The sequence below is a fragment of the Fusarium sambucinum genome, chromosome IV (assembly GCF_050947815.1).
Source record: "Fusarium sambucinum isolate potato_lamoka chromosome IV, whole genome shotgun sequence".
Lineage (NCBI taxonomy): Eukaryota > Fungi > Ascomycota > Sordariomycetes > Hypocreales > Nectriaceae > Fusarium > Fusarium sambucinum.
In genome coordinates, this window is record NC_139291.1 from 5036002 (window position 1) to 5057377 (window position 21376).

Here is a 21376-nt window from a genome sequence, read left to right on the forward strand (position 1 = left end):
ACGTCTTGATGATCTGCACAAGTGAGTAAGAAACCTTGAGCATCTACCCTGTTCGGAGGCAAAGTCTGTATCTGGTGCCACATCAAACACGACACCAGAAAACGAATCTCGGATGAGGGAGATTTGACAGCCCAGGGTTCTTCTTGACCTTGACCATGCTATGTGTATGTGTGTCAGATTTGACTTGGCTTTTGCCGCCCGTTGAACCATGTTTGAGAAATGGCTGCTTTAAGGGTCGCCCTAGCAGCTTGTTGTTCTTATGATGATTGATAAACGCTGTCTTTTTTGGTGGTGATATTTTGGTGGTGTTTTTTCAGCTACACACTCTAAAGGGTATTAAGTTTGGTGTGTGATGGGTGGGAGGATGAAATGGAATGGCGAGATGTGATAGGCGAAGACGAGGTCGCAGAGTTAAAGACCATCACATCCAAACACAGCGTCAAACCAGCAGCAAGTCTCCACACCCATTCAGAGTCGAGTCCGAGACACATCACCAATTACTATCTGTATCAAGTCTAAGACAGTGTAGATAGTTTTTATCAATCGTGAAATACTCAGGCTGAACGGGTCCTAGACGCCAGCCTGTTGATGGTATTCTCTAGTCTTGATCTCAACCCTTTCATGGTATGGACCGTCCCTGTTTAGACTGCGCTAGAACAAGACGATGCGATATGCTGCATTGCATGCCATGTCAAGGCGAGGCCAACTCAGCAAGCGGATCTCTCGTACTGCAGGCACAGAGATTTATGATGCCAACCTTTACCTTTACCTGTACCGGTACCAATACCTAACCTAACCTAATGCCTCAACTTCAGGTACTGTACTGTAGGTTTCTTTATCTCTTTTGGTTAGATGCAGTAACTTGACAACACACAAACCAGTACATGACCCGAGATTGGGTAGAGTCTCTCCTTGTTGAAGCGCCCTCGTCCAGCTCAAAGGCGAGTCTCTCTCCCACAACTGGTCCCCATAGTCCCGCTAAAAATCGGGGATCGCCTTTTGTCCATTGAACCAGTTGGACAAGGGTTGACCAATCACGTCTTATACTTGTGAACCCTTCCAGACACCCACTTTCAGTCACCTCTTTTTTTCTCTATTGTCAGACCGACATTTGCTTTTGATACTCAGTCTTGGAAGAAGATAACCTCTACATAGACCAACGTTAATCATCAACGGCCACGTTCCCTTACTCGGATCATGTTCCCAATCCCTTGACCATGTCGACGAACCATGTGCGCCATTTGACGAACCTCGAAATCATACTATGTAATAAACTAAACTAAACTCCCTTGTCGGCCCCCCCCTCGACATGACATGGGAATCTACAAGACACAGCCGTTCTCATTTTGCCATTTTGCCATTTTGCCCTTTTTCACGCTTCACCATTTACAGCACTTTTCTCATCAAGTCTCGAACCCCTCGATTTCGATTTTGCCCCTTCTCCCCCTCTCCCCCCTTGCCATTTGAGTCTCAGGTTGGTCGGCAAAGACGCCAAGCATGCCAGGGTCCAAATCTCAGGGCAGGGTCCAAACAGACGCCGAGCTCTGATTGGTGAATTCTCGTGTCGCAGGTTGGGCTGGACACGGAGAATCTCGTTCCAGTATCAAATTCTGCACCTGACAGAGATGCGTAGAAAATTGTAGGAGCATCCTCATGATAAGGCTAGCCAGGTGAGACATCGACACAGTGAGGGTATGTGCTGTGCTACATGGACGGAATCGTACTGGTTCGACCGGATCCGATGATAACATAACGTCAAACAGTGACATTTCCGTCCGAGATGAGATGAGATGAGATGGTCGAGATTTTCCTCCGCTCCGCCCTTAAAGCCTCATATCACATCATGTCATGGCTATCTACGAGCGCGGCTTTGAGTTGCCAAGAGAAGAGATCTACAGGGCAATCTTGACATGTTGAAGCCCTTGAGTATTGGTTTGACTACTGAATGCGGCGGCTGTCTTTTGTGAATGGAATGTCTTGGTGAAAAAGTCTAACCAGGTCAAGCCATACTAGCAATTGTCTACTACCCTTGATCCAATTCTAATGAATTTTGATGGAATATTCTAGCCTACTAAGACAAGGTTAAACTGATAAGATCTTTCCCAACAGAGACTAAAATTGAACCCTTAATCTTTGGCGTTGATGATTTTCGTATATAGACATGGATTAATCATTGGTCGAGTCTCAATGACGCCATGGCTTTGGCCTTGCAGAAGCGAAAAGCAAAGCTTCCCCAGGTCCACATCGACATCTGCCAGCCACACACACCGCCACAGCCACAGCCACAGCCACATCTCCGTCCAAAATCCACATGAGCTTCTGCAACGTCACAGTGGAGTGAAGAGCTGAGTCCAACAGCCACCTCTACATTCGATCTAACTAACCATTACAGGATTAGCATCATCCCATGTTGGACTCTAAATTTGGCTCTACTCTAAGCAGCCAGCCATCCTTTTTTAGAACTATAATTCTGCACTACCAGTCCAGCACCTTTGGATGTGGACATGTCAAAGGTTGAGAGAAAATACTGTGAATACAAGGCTAAGCACAGCCATAATAGCATCTTTAGAATGGCTCAAATACGAACCAGACTCTCCAATTATCCGTTTCCTTGCGGAGCTGACTGATTTGTTAGTGGCTATAAACTTCCCCTTTACGTCGGAGAGTGCCTGGTACTTGGTATTGTATCCAACATCAGCCAGACTGGAGACATATCAACTAAACAACTAAACTATTACTCCACGTTCCAGCCCTGCCTGGCCTGAAGGAGTGAAACTAGACCCGACGAAAAAACCATTCCGATGGGTATCAATAGAATTCCTCCCTCGTCAACCCCAGCTATAAACTACTGAATGTTGCATCTGTTACATGCTGGTTCCCTTACTATATCAAAGACCCCCCCCACAAAATCTGTTTCTCGGAAAGTTTCACCCTTGCTTCGCTCATTCTTGGACTTTGTTTCATAGCTGACAGAGGGAGAGCCCCACGTCAATATCATCCCTCACATAATGCTTACAGTCCCAAGGCCTCTCTCTGTTTTCTGTTTCCGTTCAAAACAGATACTCGCTAAGAGGTACTCGTTAGAGCAGAAACAAAATTCACTTTTAGACTGTGTAGGTACCCTCCCAAAGGATGAGGCAGTGAATCTTGACACACATCCGGTAAGAGGATCTCGACCTTCTTGGCGTGCGTGTTCCGAGACACGGGACTTGTCAGAGCCGATGCCAGACACAAGCTTTATTCTTATAGGAATGTCCCCCAACAATGTTGTAAACAGATTCAAAGTTACGAAGCTGAGGCTGAGTTGCAAAGTTGTTGAGCTGGCGTTCAAACCTAGAATAGAACCAAGGACTGATAGTGAATGCCCCGGTTTTACTTGTACCCAACTAAATCAGTCAGTCCATTTACATCATCATACGAATTTCATGTTTTCTGTCATAATGCTTTCAGTTCTGGAACATCTGGGGACATCAGAGGTTTCGATTTTTGTGTTCATCTTGTGCGCTGTCAAGCATGCAGTCCCAGGATCCACTGATGGAAAGACAAGTACAAGGTTAGCAGCAAATATGAAGAAAGCTTTTGCAAGACAATGACTTTTTCCGAGCTCTCTTCTCCCACTTATATTGAGTTTTGTGGAACAGGCTTCACGAGCTTGAGAATTGCGATGACCAGGCAGGACAAGTACGTAAATTGTTGAGTTTTCCAGGGCCTATAATAAGAGGTCATGTCTCCCCCAAAACATAACTGAAAACTGAGATTCATCTCTTCTTTCCGTCAAACGAACCTTGACTCGATTATTCAAGTAAGAATGCGTCCTCTTCCTCAGCCTCAGTGGATGCCTCGTGCCTATTATGGCAAAATACCCAGAATCATCACCAGCATTCGAGAGCTCCCTTCAGGAGTAGCTCCAACCCTCGATAACATTCCGGAGATCAACCATACCATGATAAAAACCGAGCCCTTATCCAGTCTCATTTGGGACATGCAAGCGACTGACTTCAAGCGGTGGGGATTTGTCATATTCCGTACTGTGTATACGGAGGAGTCTCAACCTCTATGGGAGAGCTACATTGAGTTTTTGAAAGCGTCGGTAGAGGAAGACCTTGAGTTCAAAGAACTATCAACGCTTTTGAATCCGCTTCTTGAATGGGTCATCATTGAAGATCAAGAAACTCTCAACAATGCGTCAAAGCAGCACGTGCGCGAGAGGTTCTCGGAATGGACGTCCCAACATTCTGTCAAGAGAGACGGCCCTGGGGTCGAGGATGCATTTCGGCAGCAATTTCCTAGGTTCCGTTACTGCGTCTACGTTGATCAGAAGTGCCTTGATACCGTTGCCCAGTATGAGGCTTGGGCTAAAGCAGGCGCCGAGGATGGCGATAAGCAAGTCGTTTGTGTCGTCCTCGACAAGAATTGTCACCAAAAAGGAGAAGTAAAGGGCAGGTTTCCTCGCATTGAAGGCTGCAGCAGGGAATACACAGGCTGGCAATATACCAGTGTGCATTGCCTTGCTCATCTCTATGACAAACTGTCTAAGCAGGAGCTTTCAGGGTATGACTACACGAGACCGCCTATGGTATTCCCAGCCGACGGGCCCATGTCTGTCGACTGAAGTTGTAGCTGAACTGAATCGAACCAAGGCGAGGGAAGTTAAAATCTTTTATGTTGCATTAGATTATATTGTTTATTCCCTCATTGGTTCGATGTGGTTCAGCCTGTCTATACATGTACAAGTTCTATCCGCATTGAACCGATCAAGGCCCTAACTAAGTAGACAGGCAATAAAAGCAATTAGACAAAACTGCACATAAATTTCAGTGACGCAAACGAAGTATTTCAAGTACCATTCGGCTTTGAATCTCCATTGCAAGGGAGGCAAACCAGCTACAGGCCCCTTCGGGGGTAGTTGTCAGATTGTCTGTGAAGACCGAAGAAAAAGCCCTTCTCCCCGCCCAAGAGATTAAATAAGAGAACTGATGCGATAAATAGAAGGGCAAAAGAATAAGACTTGTGCCTAAGCCAAGACTTGGCTACTGAGGACGCATCTATGACTACAAGCACTTCTGGTGTCCTGACATCCTTTGCGCGTAATTTGGAGCCATGATGATTTTTTTCCTGGTCTTCAAGCCGAAGCCGAAGCCTTCAAAGAGAATATTGGCAAACTAACCTCATGAGGATGGAAAGTTATCAAGGGAGCTTATTAGTTAAGCTATCAAGATCTATCGGACAAAAACCTGCCTCGAACAAGCACCAGGTTAAGAAATACAAGAAAACCACTCCACCCGAAACAAACCACTCACAACCTTTCAAACTGAAGGACTCCCTTAGTTTCAGCGCATATCCCGGTTTCTCAAGTCAACATAATAACATCTCCTTTATCATTCTTGTGGCAGATGTAGTCGAGGTACAACTATGTAGCCGTCGTGGTCACCTGAGCCCGAGCAATCAGTGGACTTTGTTGTGTACTGTGTGGGTGTTACATATTCGTACCCAGTAGCACTGCAACTAGATGTCAAGTAACGGAACTTGTATGCGTCGTCCTGGTCGTAGCCTATGGGTGCTTGTAACTGCACTCTCTGTGGACCAAGTAGGCAGTCCTCGCACCTAGATGGTTTGTCCGACTTCCTATAATTTCGCCATTCTGCCAATTGAAGATCGCAGAATTTCTTAGTATCCCTGTTGTTTATTAGACAGGTTTCAATATGTGCATTCTAGCGTCACTCACCGGTCTCGATAGCAATAGACTTCATATGAAAGAAGCAACAGATCGACCATGTAGGTTGCTAGCAAGAGAGTCAGTTCATTACATGGATATCCCAGTGCGGACGGGTTATAAATACGTGGGAATACGGTGTTCTTGTAGCTGAAGGCCACGGCATCCATCTCAGTGTTGCATGCAGACACGACCTTAGGTCGAAACTCCTTCAGACTGTTATGGCAGCTTTCATGGCAGACCTCGTTCAAGGTTTCGCTATCCAGAATGTCATACCCAATTTCACTATTGTCTTAGTCAGTTATTTTATGTCTCTCTGTGTTTTCTCTCCACTTACGGCATAGGGGCATTCTTCATCAATGCAGGCGAGCATTCTGGAATGGTTGTGTTTAACACCGACAGGCATTTGGCACTCAGCACCATAGAGTCATAAGGGTATACCCAGCCTAATTGCTGACTGACAGCTGTCTGTAGGAAAGGCGCCGCTACAGATATAGCCAAGAGAAGCTTCATCGTGTTTGCGTGGAGGTATGGTCAGATTGAGAAGATAGTGTAAATGAAAGAAAATGTAGGACAACCTGGGTTTATAAGTACTGAAAAAGGACATTACGTAACTCTAGAATCTAAGACTTAGCTTAATTTTTGTCTATAAGTATAATGATATCCAGACAAAAGTAAGTATGGCCGAAATCAAGCTAAACTCTCTGTCAAGTAAGCTCGGGGCGAATGAGCCAACAAATTTACTATAGATGCTCTGGCCGGCGACTGCAGGCTTAGTTGCCGTATGTACGTATTCATGGTGGCCAGAGCTCAGGCTGCTATCTGATCAAAGTTAGGAATATCAGATATAAACTGTAGATAGGTAAGTCAGATCATGTGTTTTGTGGACTTTGCTCAGAGTATCTACGTCTTTTGGCTTTCGATAGATTTCCAAGCCTCCTCAATGCATTCAATATCTACAGCGACAGGTTTGGCATAAGTTAAATTTCAGTGGATCACATGAGATCTGGACCGAATAGAGTTGCTATGTTTAAACCATCTTTCGTGCATGGCTGTACGTGTTCGGAAGAGAGTCTGCGGTTGGGATCAAGGGAGGCAGAGATATATGTATTATTAAGTAATTACACATTGGTATATAGTATTCTTGGGTGAGTAAGAAACCCCTGCAAGCTATATGTTAATACCTTGAGGCGAACTATATTACATGTATGTGGCTCATGCGTCGATATCACCCGGCCGAGCTGAGAAGATTCTGTCTTGTTGTGTGTAGGGCTTTTCGGCTTGCTTCCTCCACTCTTCTTCAATGACTTGCAAATCCCTAATGTATAAGATGTGTTTTAATGTCCCGCTAAGTTGAGCTTGTGTTATCGTATCGTCACAATTGAATGTGGCTCACCAAGCTTGGAAATATCGATCGCATGTCTATCGGCATGGGTTTTCCCACAGTTGAAGGCCTCTGCAGCAAAATCTGGTGTAACTAGTAAAGGCAGTAGATCCAGCTGGTATATAGAGAAGGCACAGGCACAGTTGCAGCGTGTAAATGCGTCTTGATTTGAGTTTAGCTGTTATGAGGATGACTCTACTGTTGTATATTCATAAAGTCAGACCCAAACATTTGTAGATCTAATAAGAGTTTGGCTCGCAATTTGAGAGCTTAATCTACACGACAGGACTTATATGACAATAGAAAATGTTAAATATTTGGACTATTTATACAAGTGTATGTCCCTACTTCTCAGTTTCTTCTGGACCACCCAACTTGCCATCGAAAGCACAGAAAACTACTCTCTGAATCAAGTCTCGCCATATTCCTCATGGCTTCAAAATCAGCTTCCGCAAGGGGCCATGTCTTTCCACGAGCCAGTAAACTTGGATTGGCTCTCGTCGCCTTCCTCTCTTTGTTCGTTCAGGTCCAAGGAGCTGACAACAGTCACCATGATGGACATTTGGACAAATCAGCTATGGGGCCAATTGTACCGTCATATTTGTTTACAGGCAAAGAGAATACGACTGAGACTTGTGCTTCAAGTGACAATGAAGCTATCCTTGGGACCCTGCGCAGCGGCGCGAAACCCGATACTTTGGGCTAATGGACGACCGTTGCTACAAATCTGATAAATGCGAAAAAGAGGGTCACAATACTTGTCGTTTGGGTTACAAGGCAGTTGGCTTCGAGGCTTGTGGCGTAAGTATATGCTGATTTAACCCCTTTATTGACCGTGGCCATTCCCAACTTTATTACTAACAATATTTGATAGTATTCGACCTCCAAAGTGAAAACCATACTGGCGAGGTCAGACTGTTCCAATCAAAACGGGGTGGTGGTTTTCAAACGGAGTCAAGCAACTGGTCGTGTGGCCGAGGATTGAAAGCATTCTGCTGCGAGGAGGAAGAATACGATGAGCTGTTGTCTGAGTGCAGGTGGACTCGCTGGTGAGACCATATTCTTTCACATTGTCACCATGGGATAACGTTTGCTAACTTTGATACCTATAGCGGTGGCCACTGCGATAAGAATGAAAACTCGGTCGCCTACTCTACCCAATTCCCTGGCGGTTGTAACGTTATTTGGTTCGGCAAACACCTGTGCTGTCCAAAATCCAAGCCCGAACCCCTGAGAGACTGTCACTGGGTTGGAAAAGGCGATTGTGCACAGAACTCATGTGCTGACCATGAAGTTACTGTCGGGTTAGAGGGTTATGGAGGAGACAAAGATTCCTGCTCATGTATGTATCAAGTTTCATCGGCCAGAGACATTATTGCTAACCTGTTATCTCACAAGGGGGCCGACGCAAAGCACTCTGTTGTCAACACAACCTAGAAGCTATTACATGCTCCCGGGGCTTGTGTGAAATAGACAAGAGCTACGATTGTGGTCCAGACAAGTTTGCAGATTGGTCTGGAGAGAGCGATTCGGGTGGCCTCGAGGAGCGAGGCAAAGACAGTGGCGGACGACGGACGCTCAGCAGGTTGTTTCATATGGGTAAAACCGACTATTTTGCTAACGTGACTGCTCGTGGATATCCTGGCTCCACTAGACTTCACAGTAGAACTCGAGGTGCGCAGGCTTCACTTTTTATTTACAGGCAAGCCGATCGAACACTAGACACCCTTGTTCTTAACTAACCTTCTGATCGCATAGGAGTGACGCAAATGCGGGCTGCTTTTCGACTCGACTCGAAATATTATCAAAGAACCGCTTGACCAAAGATCAAATTGAAGCCGCAGTTGATACGGATCATAATCCAGATGTACGTATACCCTCAGGCCTACTTACCTTAGCATACACAACTGACTTTTCAACAGCTCCAGTATGCTACCGCTCTTCTTCAGACTGCCATGACCGGAATACTACCAAACGGGACTCGGATGAAGACTCAAGCCATTAATTACAAGGTTGTGTACGATTACTGGGAAAAGGGTCAACTCCCCAAGTTGCCCTCAGCAGGTTCGAGTCGAACTGTAAAAACTCCAAACGATTATTTCATGGACCGATTCGGTTCTTACGGCAATCGTGCTCCTTTCTTCCTCTTGGACCGCAATCTGAATCAGGTTAAAGGCCGAATTTTCAACGACGGCGCCTCAGTTCAGGACCCTGTCCTTTTTGCCAAACATCTTAAGGAAGCAATCCGAGATGGAAATGGCCATGACGCAATCCTGAATCCCATTAAATGGGTAAGTACCATCCACTTCATCAAGGTCTTTTGCAATTTAGTTAACTAGCAGGAAGACCATATCCGTTTTTCGTTATTTGAACCGACCAGAAGTACGTGAACAGATCCAGAAGAATCGACAAAAACCTTCTCACGGCCTCCGACCAGATAGAGGGCGCCATGCCGCAGTTCCAAAGGTTGCATGAAATACATCAAGAGTTCGACTATAACTGGTATCTGACACGAACGGACGATGCCCGTGACTGGGTTATTGGACAGCTGGACTCGATCCGGGATGCGTTTAATAACGCGAATCCCAAACCAGCTAACTACCAGACTGTTATGGACGCTGTCAAACATTTCAGAAGCGAGCTCAAGCTTATAAGGCCGCCCCCAGAGGATCCTAAGAAGTATCATTAGATTGGAACAGGTTTGTTGCTTTATTAGGGACCGGCAAAAGAAGAAGAAGATGATGATGGAAAAAGAGGAGAAGAGAATGGAAGATAGGTAAGGACAAGGAAAAGAAAATAGAAGCGGTGGTGGTGGACGACGACGAGGTTATTTCTAAGTAGTAGTAGGCTATTTTTCAGGCCATTATGGCCGAGATTGCGGGCCGTCTCCCTGTACCTGCATGCTTATGCCTCGACTGGAGTTTTAGAAACCAAGTTCATGATAAACTCATCTCTATTGTTGATCAAGTCGACCTGCAGTCGTGTTGCTCATGTCTAGGGTAATTTCGGCTCATCCTTGGGACCAACAGGGGTATACCTCACCATGCATAATAACGTCATAAAATCTGCACGCAGTTTATGAAACTTGAGTTAAAGAATGATCGACACATTGTGCTACAAGGTTAGGAATCCCAAAACGTCATGAATCTTGCTTGTTCTCTTGAATCATGATGCGCATGTGTGATGCAACTGCCAACTGGCAAGTGACTTTGCACAGTATTTTGCAACTCCCGAGTTGAGTTGGATGTACATGCACGTTGTGATGATGTAAAGGACCCTTGGTTTCATTCATATTCTTAATGCATCAGGATATTTAGACCAGACTTCTTAGGCTAATGTACCGACTGGCCTACTAATTCTGTCTCTTATATTTCAGACAGCTAGATTTTCTGATACCCTGAAGCCAAGGCATCAGACTTCTCGCAGGAATATATTATTGCCGATCAACCTAGAGACAAGTTAAAATCAACTCAAGACATAAATCACTGAAACTTGTTGTGCTCTTTGCAAAAGTCTGTTCTTCTAGATCTATCGATAGATCTGCTGGTTAACCTAGAGTAATTAACTCCATCTACCAGCGATACGAGCAACTTGAATCATTTGTACAACTGCTGGGGTATTTTGCATAACAACCAATCCGGCGGATATCAATCTCACTGCCTTTCATCCACTATAACCTCGTAATCCAGCCACTCGCCACTATCTCCTACCAAAAAGTACAGGATAAAGGAAATATTATCAGTCAAGACATCTCAGATAGATGAGATTCCTACTAAAATAACCGTAAACTCGCCTGCAAGTCTGAGCGAGGTACATTCATCACCATAGTTCTCGACTGCGCCGAGGCGAACCTCCGCTGCTTTGAGGTCGCCATGGATCAGAGCTCCCGCCAAACGCATCACCATCGCCCCCTTGGCCAGGCACAGCTAAAAACACACCAGTCCCGTTGCCAACCATGACACTACGTCGAGCATCCCCTCGATCCCAACCAGACCCAGTCACATCGGCCGCCAGCCCGTAGCTGCTCATCGGTCGTCGAGACGTCGAGGCAGATTTAAACATCGGATCAACTGACACAAAGTTCCACTTGCCAAACTCGTCGCTCTTGGTAAAGACTTCGAGTGTGTGTGTAGGAGCTGCGGAAGTCGGCATGCGAGGTGCAAAAGGATTGTTGGAGCTGAACCGTTTGCTTGGTGGTTGGACATGTGATACCGGCCTCCTAGGCATGGGGAGGTTTGCCGAGGCTGGTAATAAGTTGGAGGAGGGCGAGAAGCCAAACCCAGGGTTCGACTTTGCGGACGAGTTGGAGCCAGAGCGTGTATGGCCTCCAGCGAATGCAGCGTTAGGGGGTGGAAGCCCCTGAAGCTGGTCGGGGAAACTCTCATCATGAACGTAAAGTTGCCTCAACTTTGGTAAGCCACCGCCGAGGATAGATGAAGCGAGGTGGGAATAATAGCCCATAGTTACGCTATCAAAGGGACCTGTTGACGCTGGGGAAATCTCATATCTCAAAGTTTCCAGAGACCGCGATGTGAATGGCCGAGTAACGATTGAGCTCGGAAACTGCTCTGTAACCTTGGACTGGATTGCAAACGTCTTAAGCGATGAAGCCATGGTGAAGATCTCTTGCAGGCTTGCTGGATGAACACCGGTATCCTTGAGCGTAAGGACTGCCAAGGCTTCCTGAGTTTCCTGCCATGCCAGGTACGCAATGAGACCCCTCAAGGTCACACCGGGCGTATCCTTAAGTACGAGTTCCTTGATAGGGGGCAACGTAGCCATTCCATCTGATGATGATAGGACCTCATCTGAAAGGCCCGGTGTGTTCGACACCTTCAGCGCCTGTAGATTGCCGAGGCTGCCGAGAACTGCTCTAATTACTGTAGGGTCGACATTGCAGTCGTTCAATTCTAGCACTTCTAGGTTCGGCCACACTTGCCCTGAAGCTAGCATGGCCAAACTACGCTCTGAGCCGCCAACGTAGGTCATCTTTCGAAGGTTCGGGCATCGGGCTTGTACTTCGAGTCGGAGGGTCGAATAATGAGGATCGTCGCAGAACATGCCTTCTGGCAGATCGACATATTTGAGGTTTGGGAGAACGGCGATGGTCTGTGCAAGCTCGACTTGGGAAGACTCGCGCAACATGTACGGAAGTTTTAGGTACTGTACAAACTTTCCAATTCGCGTCGGGTCATCGCGAACGGTGCGCCGAAGAAGGCGTAGGCGAGCCTGAGCCGGATCCTCAGGTATGCCATTGCGGTCGAACCGGGAGGTCTTTTTTCGTCTTTCGGCAAGCCATTCTTCTAGACGGCAATAGTGGACTGGATCGATGCGAACGCTGTGGTATCTGGCAGACAGGGGTTAGCGACTGCATGTCATCGGACTACCACAACACGACTTACAAGACTTTGACCGCGCTTGGACGCCATGCGCGACAGACTTGGACACAGTGAGCAACATCGCGCAAGTCGCATAGCATACAGACGCTGTCGCTTGAACTGGCACTGCCCTCACAAGTTTCATAACTCTCGTCAAGGGAATGCGGGCAAACGAAAGCGAATATGCGCTCAAGGACTTTTGGTGGTAGATGAGCAAGCAAATATGCTGAGTTTCGAGTTGGAGGATATAAAGGTGGACATCCAGCACCCTGAGGGCGGAACTCGAAAGGAACGACAAAGTCAGAGCTCTGGCCGCCACTGCCGGCCTTGTCCTTCTTGTTCCGACGTCGGAAGGGGTTTCGCATCTTGGCGTGGTGGTTTGATCGAGGTTCTGGTTGAAGTGACAGCTGGATAGAGACAGGGGGGGTAATATTTAGGGCGCGAACAAAACGAGATACAGAGAGAAAGGCGCGCTGAATGTGAAAGAGAAGGAACAGAAATGCACCACGGAAAATTATTAAACAATGAGCAAACTTCAAAGGCTCAGGCTCGGAGTGGTGAAGAGAGATCGACAAGAGGCGAGAGGGAGAGGGAGGAAGCGAAGGAGGGGACGTTATTAAGAGAGACGTGCGGTCGATCCTCAAATTCAAGTCGTCGATTCAATTGGGTTTGATTTCTGGGGAACCGATTAATAGTAAAAAGATTGAAAGGGTAATTACAGGGGTACCATCAACGTTCCCTAGGGTAGTACCTGCCTTTTCCGACCGGGGGTAGAAAGCACGTGCCAATTAGATTGTAGGTCCGAATTGCAATGGAGGGAAGGCACAAAGAAAGACCCAAACGCGTGCCTGACTTGCCTGCCTGCCTGTCTGACAGACCAAATGAAGTATCGCAACGTTTGAATCTCTACTTGGCATAGACTGGACAGACGACAAGCTCCCAATGTTTCACCAGATAAACGCTATTTCCAAACAACATACAGCCTTAGCCTTACCCCGCCAGCCCGCATTCCTCAGGCGTTGACTGAGTGGCGTTTGGAAGCGCGCCATCTATCTTTGGCTTTTGGATCAGGCGCTTTGATAATGGTTACAGCAGAGATCAGCACCAAGATTGGACCTCCTTGCTCCTTGTTCACGGGCAGATCAACAGGGGGGAGGCGGAAACGAGGGAAAAAGTCTTGGCTGCCAGGAATGGAATAAAGACAAAGACGAAGACAAAGATGGTTGCCTCCTCGTTCAATGTCAAACTTGTCCTGCGTATTACAAACCAGCAAACACCACATATATTGCATTGCATTACGTTGAATGCTCACCTACCCAATCCCCTTACAGGTACCTAAACAAAGTCACATTCAGTCAGCAAATTTTGGGGGAAAAGGGGGATAATCACTCAGTAAGCCGTCATCTAATAGTTACGTGTCATTGGTGTAAGCGCCTCTGTTTCTAGTGAGAAACTCAGCCCAAATCAAAAGCCTGAGCGTGTCTCTTTCTCCATGATCGTCGTACTGGATGATCTTTCGCAAACGCAGCCAATGAAGCACCTCAAAGTCAACAAGGATTATCCTTCAAACATCCATGTCTTGGGGCATATTGAAGAAGCACACGCTGCTGCGTCGCCATGGCTTGTGATTAATCTTAGCAGTTGTTTCTGGTTGTTTGCTTTTGGGTAATATCAACGTTTGGACCCTTGACATGACGTCAATTGGCTGCTTTGTATTAGTAGATATGAGCTGAAGATGCTGGCCGAGAGCTGAAAGAGTAACGGTAATAGCATATAAAACTCGTTGCAGTTTTATATCCAAGGCCATTTTGTCTGGTCCAAATCGCAGATTGCTTAATAAACTTAATACGATTGTTAATTTATTGTCAATTTATTCATCTTATGCCTGTCCGTTTTGTTTGGTTGGAGCTTGAGTACTCACAGGCACAAAGACATGAATCAATAGGTATGTTTTGGCAAGGCAGATTAATTGCCGTCAGGCCAAACGTCGGAATAGAACAAGCTGACAAAACACGTTAATATCAGCAAAACAACATGCGTCTCGGTTACTAAAAATGACACGATATTCTGTTAACCATGCGCCGCTTCTTACAAGCTCCCTCACGTTTCCAACTAGCCAAATGGCGAGATTGTCCTAGAAACTTGATAGGCCAGAGATATTCCTCACGTCTTTACAAACCTCTCAACCCAGGAGTATCTCAAATCTGACTACTCAAGATCCCTCAAGACCCATCTTCTGAATTTGAGCCCATTACTGCATCACTCTCAAGATCCTAGACAACTTGGCCTCAGCATTCCTCCGTATTTTGACCGACGAGCCTTTTCGCTCGTAATCTTATTGCCAATACCTCCGGGCAGATGCAATATGTATCAATCAGAATGATCATGAAGAGAGATCTCAGCAAGTTCAGCTCATGCGTCGTATCTTTCTACTTGCCCACGTTACTTTCGCATGGGTTGGACCGAAGGACTACTCCCTTGCTTTCAATACCATCAACACGATAGACAAGGTAATAGATCACAACACCACCCGGAGAAGCATTTCGTCCAACGCGCTCTTTGATGCTGAGTGATTACGGGATCACCCGGAACTTTGTCTTGATAGAGGACCTGACTTCCCCGACAATCATCTCAACGATCCCTGGTCTGCCGTGGCCGACTTTCTACAACATCAGTATTGGAAAAGGGTATGGGTATTCCAAGAGGTCGTCCTTGCCGACCATTGGTTTTCATCAGCCCAGGAGAAGCCAACTTGACTTGGTCCACCCTCCGTGGTCTTCACTAAGGCACAGACACTATCGCACGCACGCGGAACGACACGAAACGGCCGGACTTCTTGTCAGATACAGCATGGGATCTCCTAAGTAGTCCGCTTCTATGGGGCATGATATCCTGGTTATTCCTTGCTCAGGCACGTACCAAGATACCCGACCCAGATGGATTCAAAGGCTGGATTGTCTCTACTTTCACAACCAATCTAGAAGCCACTGATCATCGGGATCATATTTATGGTCTTCTTGAAGTGTCTGATATCCCAATCAGCCCAAACTACAGTCCTGAGAATCACGCCTCGCATGTGTACACCAAGTATATCGCCGGATGGTTGAAAGCTGTACGCACCCAAAAGACGATGCACGTACACACTCCGCTCGCCTTTCTGTCCCTGGCAGGCGTATGGGAGTTTGGTGAATCCGATCTGCCAAGTTGGGTACCGAATTATCCAAAAAAGAAGAACGTGGTTATTCCATGGTGTTATAGGGCGGCCAGCGACTTCAAACAATTGGTTAAAGGCATGCCGTCTTCACTGCCAGCGGACGTCGACACCTACCCATTTGTCATTGAGGAGACGCAAAGTCTATATGCTTGGGGTGTCGATATGAGATCAGTCACTTTGACAACAGAATACGGGAGAGATTCTCAAGACGCTGCTCTTGCATCGTTCATGTCACTAGTAAACTCTTTTACGGCGTGTAATTCACTTTACGTATCCTGTATTCCAGCAGCGCAGACCATTATTTGATTACTATGCATCAACTCACTTCAACACACTACTCGGGACATGGTAGATACCGCTATGAACCTGGCCTTGCTAATCGTTTACTTTAACCAAGTACCATCCCATACTGTCCAGAAGACCTAGGGCAATGACTGGGGCCAAGACATTCTCAAGCTAGCTTTTCCAGCAATAGATGTGACCCAATTCGGAATCAATCCTGATATCCTCGCAGAACTCAGCTCCTGGACTAGACAGCGACGTAAAGACGTCAACATCGCCACTGCCCGTTTGCTCTACATTTACAAAATTTTCGAGACAAGTGAGGGATACTTGGGTGCAGTTGGTTATCAAGCTGTGGAAGGTGATCATCTCTGTGCCATCGCAGGCTACAACAAGCCAGTCATCCTAAGACCTAATACAGATGGATCTTACGCTTTCGTGGGGTCGACATCTGTGGTAGATATGGATGTCGATCATGTTCTACAAACCCGAAACGCTCAAAGTATATTGCTAGAATTCAGAGGTAAGTTCAACGATAGAAAATATGATTCAGTGAAACACAAGAGTATGCAATGGGTAATCTAGCAATGTCATTCATTCCCAGACTTTACACTGGAATCAATAATTCTATCATACATAGCTGCGAAATGATTACAAGGGTTCTAGATAGATCGTCGTAGCCTGGGGCCGAACTGAGTCGACCGAGACTTTGGTCCCAAAAACCATGCCCGTCCTCAAAATGCCCCCTATTCGCCTAGTAAAACAAAACCCGTGAGAAGCATCGTCAACACCCTCCGTCATTATTGCTGCCCACATAAGGACTATTATTCGTGTCTCAGCCGTGAAACCAGTTTAGCTCAACCGTTTTTGAATAGCAAATCTCCAAACTGTTCTTTATATACGTTTGAAGCCGCTAAGATCAATCCGCATCCAACTCCAACGCGATGATAGCTGAGATGCTCGCGTAGCATTATGCAGTCGTTACCAAAGCAACACATTGAGATATGTCAATTTATTGGTTGCAATGCATTGTCCTATCTCAACAGTGTGGCCAGCCACTTAAGCCTTGCGGGATCGAGTAGAGGCACTGCTGGTCTTGGCACCAGTGGTGGTGGCACCGTTGGATTTCTTGACGGGAGTGGTCTGGACCAGGTGAGGGTCGGGAAGAGGGGCCTGAGACATGCGGCGGAGGCTCTGTCGGCCGGTAGGGGCCTTTCCTTGCTTCTTGTAGGTGGCGAAGTAGAAGGAGATGAAGAGGACGAGGTAAGAGCTGATGGTGATGATACCAGAGAAAGCAGCAAACTCCTCGCCAGAGCACTTGCCAGCGTTAGGCATCCATTGGAAGTAGGTCGAGGTGAAGTAGGTGTAAGAGGCGAAGTAGATGAATCCGAGATCAATGACGAACTGGATGATCTGGAGACGGGTAACCCACTCCTTCCACCAAACACGGACACCACGAGCGCTCTGGAAGTAGTACCAGTACATGACGACGTGAACAAGGAGGTTCAGGACGATGGGAACCCAAGAGACGGAGGTGGAACCGATGAGCTGGGTGTAGCAGAGGAAAGCGGTAGCACCATGGTGGTAGCAGTGGAGGAAGGCTGTAAACGTTAGTTTACAGTTCTGTTTGTGTATTAATCGGAAGACATACTCAAAGGCTTCTTCTTGAGAAACAGGAAGACGGTGTCGAGAAGCTCGAGGTACTTGGTGAGGTAGTTGAGCTGTGCAAATGTTAGCTAGAGCGTATATGATAAATCGTTGGCTACTCACGTAGTACAGAACGACAAGGGGCTGGGTCCAGCCACCCTCAGAGTGGCAGATGGCGTGAAAGATACCGCCACGAACAACAGTGGGCAGAAGCTGCTCAATGAAGAGAGCCAGGAGAGCACCACTGATCAGAGTCAGGTAGAGGTTGTGGATCAAGAAGAGACCCTTGAGCTTGAAAGGCTCGCGGTTGCGCATCCACTCGCGACCACCGAAGATGATGCAGTAGTAGATGACAATGAAGATCGATGTCGACTTCATGGTGGACATGGGAGTCTCGAAAGGCACAAACTTGAAGTCATTGGCGGAGTAGCCGACAACAGCAGTGAAAGCCTTGTCGAAGATGGGCCACAGGTGAATACCAAAGGGACGGTCGATGGTAGGCAGCGGCAGCTGCTCGTAAAAGGTAGCGGGAGTCGCAGACATGGTGGGCGAGTTAATTGATCGTTGGGAGCGACACAATTTGAGACCACGAGACCCTTTATTAGGTTGAAGAGGTAGAACGGGTTACGTATTCGACGTGGCTTTCTTCTCCAAGACGCGACGACGGTGGGAGGACACGTGAAGGCAACTCAAGTAAAGAGTGACAAGGAATGACAAGAAGAAGAAGAAGTTCTCCGGAGAGATGAGAAGTTTAAAGAAGAAGCCAGGTAAACGGCGATTGTGGGAATGCGTAGAATTAAAAAGGAGAATAAAAAGGGGAGGAGGAGAGTAGAGTTTTAATTGAGGGAGGAAGGACGGATAGATCCAAAAAGGGGAAATTTCCATCCACACCGCGACCGCGACCGCTTTACCACTCATTACCACTGCCTTCACCTGTCTGCACCTGCTGGATCTCCGGCGCCCGCGGGCACTAGGCAGTGGACTCTTTGGACAACAAGCAGCAAAGCAAAGTGAAAGTGGCACCTTGCAACGCATTTCCTTCCATTGAGGTGCCACTAGTACATCTTTGTAAGGGGCATCTTGAGACTTGGCCCAATCTCCATGCATTTATGTTATTTCATGGGCAAAACCCACCCCGGACAACCAAGAATTGACCCGGCTCGTGCGCTGTTGGCTATCTTCCTTTAGGGAATCATGACACGCGCTCGCAGGAAGAAGGACCACACGTGTAAGCAAGCCCCGAGATGAGATTATTTCAATTGGATTTGTTACTTGAATTGCATGTGATATGCCCGGGTAATCCGATTATAGACAGTACCTAAGATAGATATACACGTGATTTGCACAATGCGCCTACCAAACATCCACGATTTATTTCAGACCAAACAAAGATGCGGTGACGCTAGACCTCGAGATCCCCTGAAGCTTGCCCATGCTTAGTAGGCAGGCTTGTACCTGACCGTTAGGTTTGCTTATTTACTACCACGCCTGTCTGGCTCTGACCTCTGCCTCCATCTGTCGTGCCTGTTAGCCTGTGCCTGTGGTCCCGAGGCTTACTAGACGCCAAGACTGGGAGGTGGTACCCAACTGCTTGCTACTATGTACTCATTGGTTCTGCCAAACTCGGGATAAAAGCCTGTTAGACAATCGTCATTTAATATCCGTACTTCGTATCACGATGATAGAACAGCCACACGTAAGCGGCAGTCCCGGGACGGACAGTAGGAACTCTTCATCTGTGCTCTGTAACGTGCAGGTCAAGTTCTGGAACCCTTCAAAAGAGTCGATTGCTCTCACCTACGAAGTATGTCTGGCATTCTTATGGTGATCCTTTAGTTACTCCTTGACAATTTTATCTCACGGTAAAACTCAATGCAACGATATCGGTAATTACCCCATACCGAATCGATCCGCAACCATCGGTATCTGTAGACTCGACGTGATTCTTCAAACTGCCTAGCCTACCAAGGAACATTTAATCAAGATTTCGCTTAACAAATGTCAAGTCAACTTAAATTCTTGTTTGAAGTGCAGCGCATTGCCAAAGCATGAACAAGCGGCCGTGTGGCCGTGCTTGTGTCATGGTGTGGCTGTTCTAACCCGTCATGCAGATGTCAACCGAGTGAGTGGGTGGGTGCTCTAATCATTTTAATGACAGCTCAATGATTGGTTACTCTCAATTTCCATCGATTTTCTGTTGCATGACATGCCAATTGATGAATTAGCTGAATCTGAATAAACCCAACTACTGGGGAACCTTGTATCAATTTGGTTCTCAACTATATAGAACCTAGATAAGCCTGGAACTGCCATTGAACTCAAGTTCTTCTGCAATTAACTGCCAACTAGCAATGGCGAATGAAGTGAATAAGAGTAAGCTCTTGAAATACAGTATCATTACTGTGTTTCCCATACAAAAGCACCATGCTTCAACCGTCTGCCGTACAATTCGCACTTGCCCCCACGTTTACGCGATCAGGTATAGCCTCGCCTTAGTCATCACTCTCAGCCCATCCTGTGGCCCAAACAAGTCTGCAGTCATCACCCGAGCCCGGAAAAAGCCAGCCCACTACTACCTCTACCACCAATACACGACCTCTCCTCCGATAATATACAATCACCACTCTTTGTATATCTCCTCCGGCCACGTCCAAAATGTCCGCCTTCATCCGTGTCGCTCGCGGCGTCCGCGCTGCTCCCATCCGACCTGCCATGCAGCCCCTTGTGGCCCGCTCGGCCGTTGCCCACTTCACCACTTCAATGCCCCGACGAAGCGAGCATGCCGAAGAGACCTTCGAGGAATTCTCCGCTAGGTAGGACATCATCCCGAGCCTCAATGGCCTGAATCCTGCCTTGGAAGTCGATTTCTTGGGGGGAAAGTGGAAATATTTGGATTGGCACATTTGCGTGGTTGTCTTGCGGCTGGGGAAAAAGATGCCGCAAAGCCCGCTTAGAGCTCTATCCCCACGCGATTCCCCCCAAATACCTTTCAATGCAGCTGCACAGGCTCTCTGCGACACTCAATGACTAAAATTCGACTTCCCGCAGGTTCGAGAAGGAGTTCGACGGTGTTCAGGATGTTTTCGAGCTTCAGGTATGTCTGCCCCACGGGGTAGAGCTCGCTGCTCTCCGGCTGGCTCCCGAAAATGTCGTATGACTTTGGCTTATCAATAAACCGCAGCGCAACCTCAACAACGCCTTCGCTTACGATCTTGTCCCTGCCCCCTCTGTGATTGCTGCCGCCCTCAAGGCCGCCCGAAGGGTCAACGACTTCGGTACTGCCGTCCGCATCTTCGAAGGTACGAATTTTATCGACTCGAGCTCGCTTGCCGTCTGCCCAACCGATTAATGACTGGCACAATCATCTGCAAGATTTGCCATATCAATGACACATTTGAGCATTAACTCGCTTCACAACCATCGACGATTTACAAACACGCGATCCTAGTCCAATTGCTAACTTGCTACTCCAGGTATCAAGACCAAGGTCGAGAACAAGGGCCAGTACGAGCAGTACCTCGAGGAGCTCAAGCCCCTCCGAGAAGAGCTTGGTGTGCCTCTGAAGGAGGAGCTTTACCCTGAGGAGAAGTAAATAGTGCCATAGTCTCAATATTTTGAGCATTGTGTATACTGAATGTTGGCCGAGACGGCAGGGAATCAGACCAAGAGGTAGACGCGGAAGTTTGATTGCGGCAGCCCCAAATCGATTGTGTTTAGTCCCACGCCTTGGCAATTTCTGCCTTGTGTTGATTCCCAAA

At 47.2% G+C, this 21376-nt stretch overlaps 7 protein-coding genes across 7 annotated transcripts; 4 read left to right on the top strand and 3 right to left on the bottom strand.

Moving 5' to 3' along the window:
* Positions 1-3808: 3808 nt before the first annotated feature.
* Positions 3809-4612, top strand: FSST1_001699 (uncharacterized protein; the record flags this gene model as incomplete). The annotated part of the gene is made up of 1 exon (XM_083223843.1): positions 3809-4612. The coding sequence occupies one exon, from the start codon at positions 3809-3811 to the stop codon at positions 4610-4612; it is 804 nt and encodes a 267-aa protein (XP_083091881.1).
* A 766-nt stretch (positions 4613-5378) lies between these two features.
* FSST1_001700 (uncharacterized protein) lies at positions 5379-6226 on the bottom strand (the record flags this gene model as incomplete). Its single annotated transcript, XM_083227617.1, has 4 exons — positions 5379-5676; positions 5726-5783; positions 5841-5998; positions 6051-6226. 4 exons carry the CDS (start codon positions 6224-6226, stop codon positions 5379-5381), a joined length of 690 nt encoding a protein of 229 aa, XP_083091882.1.
* A 2186-nt stretch (positions 6227-8412) lies between these two features.
* On the top strand, positions 8413-9786 carry FSST1_001701 (uncharacterized protein; the record flags this gene model as incomplete). The annotated part of the gene is made up of 6 exons (XM_083227618.1): positions 8413-8439; positions 8496-8519; positions 8571-8719; positions 8856-8964; positions 9020-9388; positions 9535-9786. 6 exons carry the CDS (start codon positions 8413-8415, stop codon positions 9784-9786), a joined length of 930 nt encoding a protein of 309 aa, XP_083091883.1.
* Positions 9787-10916: 1130 nt separating this feature from the next.
* Positions 10917-12840, bottom strand: FSST1_001702 (uncharacterized protein; the record flags this gene model as incomplete). Its single annotated transcript, XM_083227619.1, has 2 exons — positions 10917-12444; positions 12500-12840. 2 exons carry the CDS (start codon positions 12838-12840, stop codon positions 10917-10919), a joined length of 1869 nt encoding a protein of 622 aa, XP_083091884.1.
* A 3011-nt stretch (positions 12841-15851) lies between these two features.
* On the top strand, positions 15852-16380 carry FSST1_001703 (heterokaryon incompatibility protein-domain-containing protein; the record flags this gene model as incomplete). Its single annotated transcript, XM_083227620.1, has 3 exons — positions 15852-15966; positions 16165-16310; positions 16357-16380. 3 exons carry the CDS (start codon positions 15852-15854, stop codon positions 16378-16380), a joined length of 285 nt encoding a protein of 94 aa, XP_083091885.1.
* Positions 16381-17030: 650 nt separating this feature from the next.
* Positions 17031-18161, bottom strand: FSST1_001704 (GNS1/SUR4 family-domain-containing protein; the record flags this gene model as incomplete). Its single annotated transcript, XM_083227621.1, has 3 exons — positions 17031-17572; positions 17623-17692; positions 17742-18161. 3 exons carry the CDS (start codon positions 18159-18161, stop codon positions 17031-17033), a joined length of 1032 nt encoding a protein of 343 aa, XP_083091886.1.
* A 2112-nt stretch (positions 18162-20273) lies between these two features.
* Positions 20274-21210, top strand: FSST1_001705 (cytochrome c oxidase subunit VI; the record flags this gene model as incomplete). Its single annotated transcript, XM_083227624.1, has 4 exons — positions 20274-20431; positions 20667-20712; positions 20800-20917; positions 21092-21210. The coding sequence occupies 4 exons, from the start codon at positions 20274-20276 to the stop codon at positions 21208-21210; spliced, it is 441 nt and encodes a 146-aa protein (XP_083091887.1).
* Positions 21211-21376: the final 166 nt, after the last annotated feature.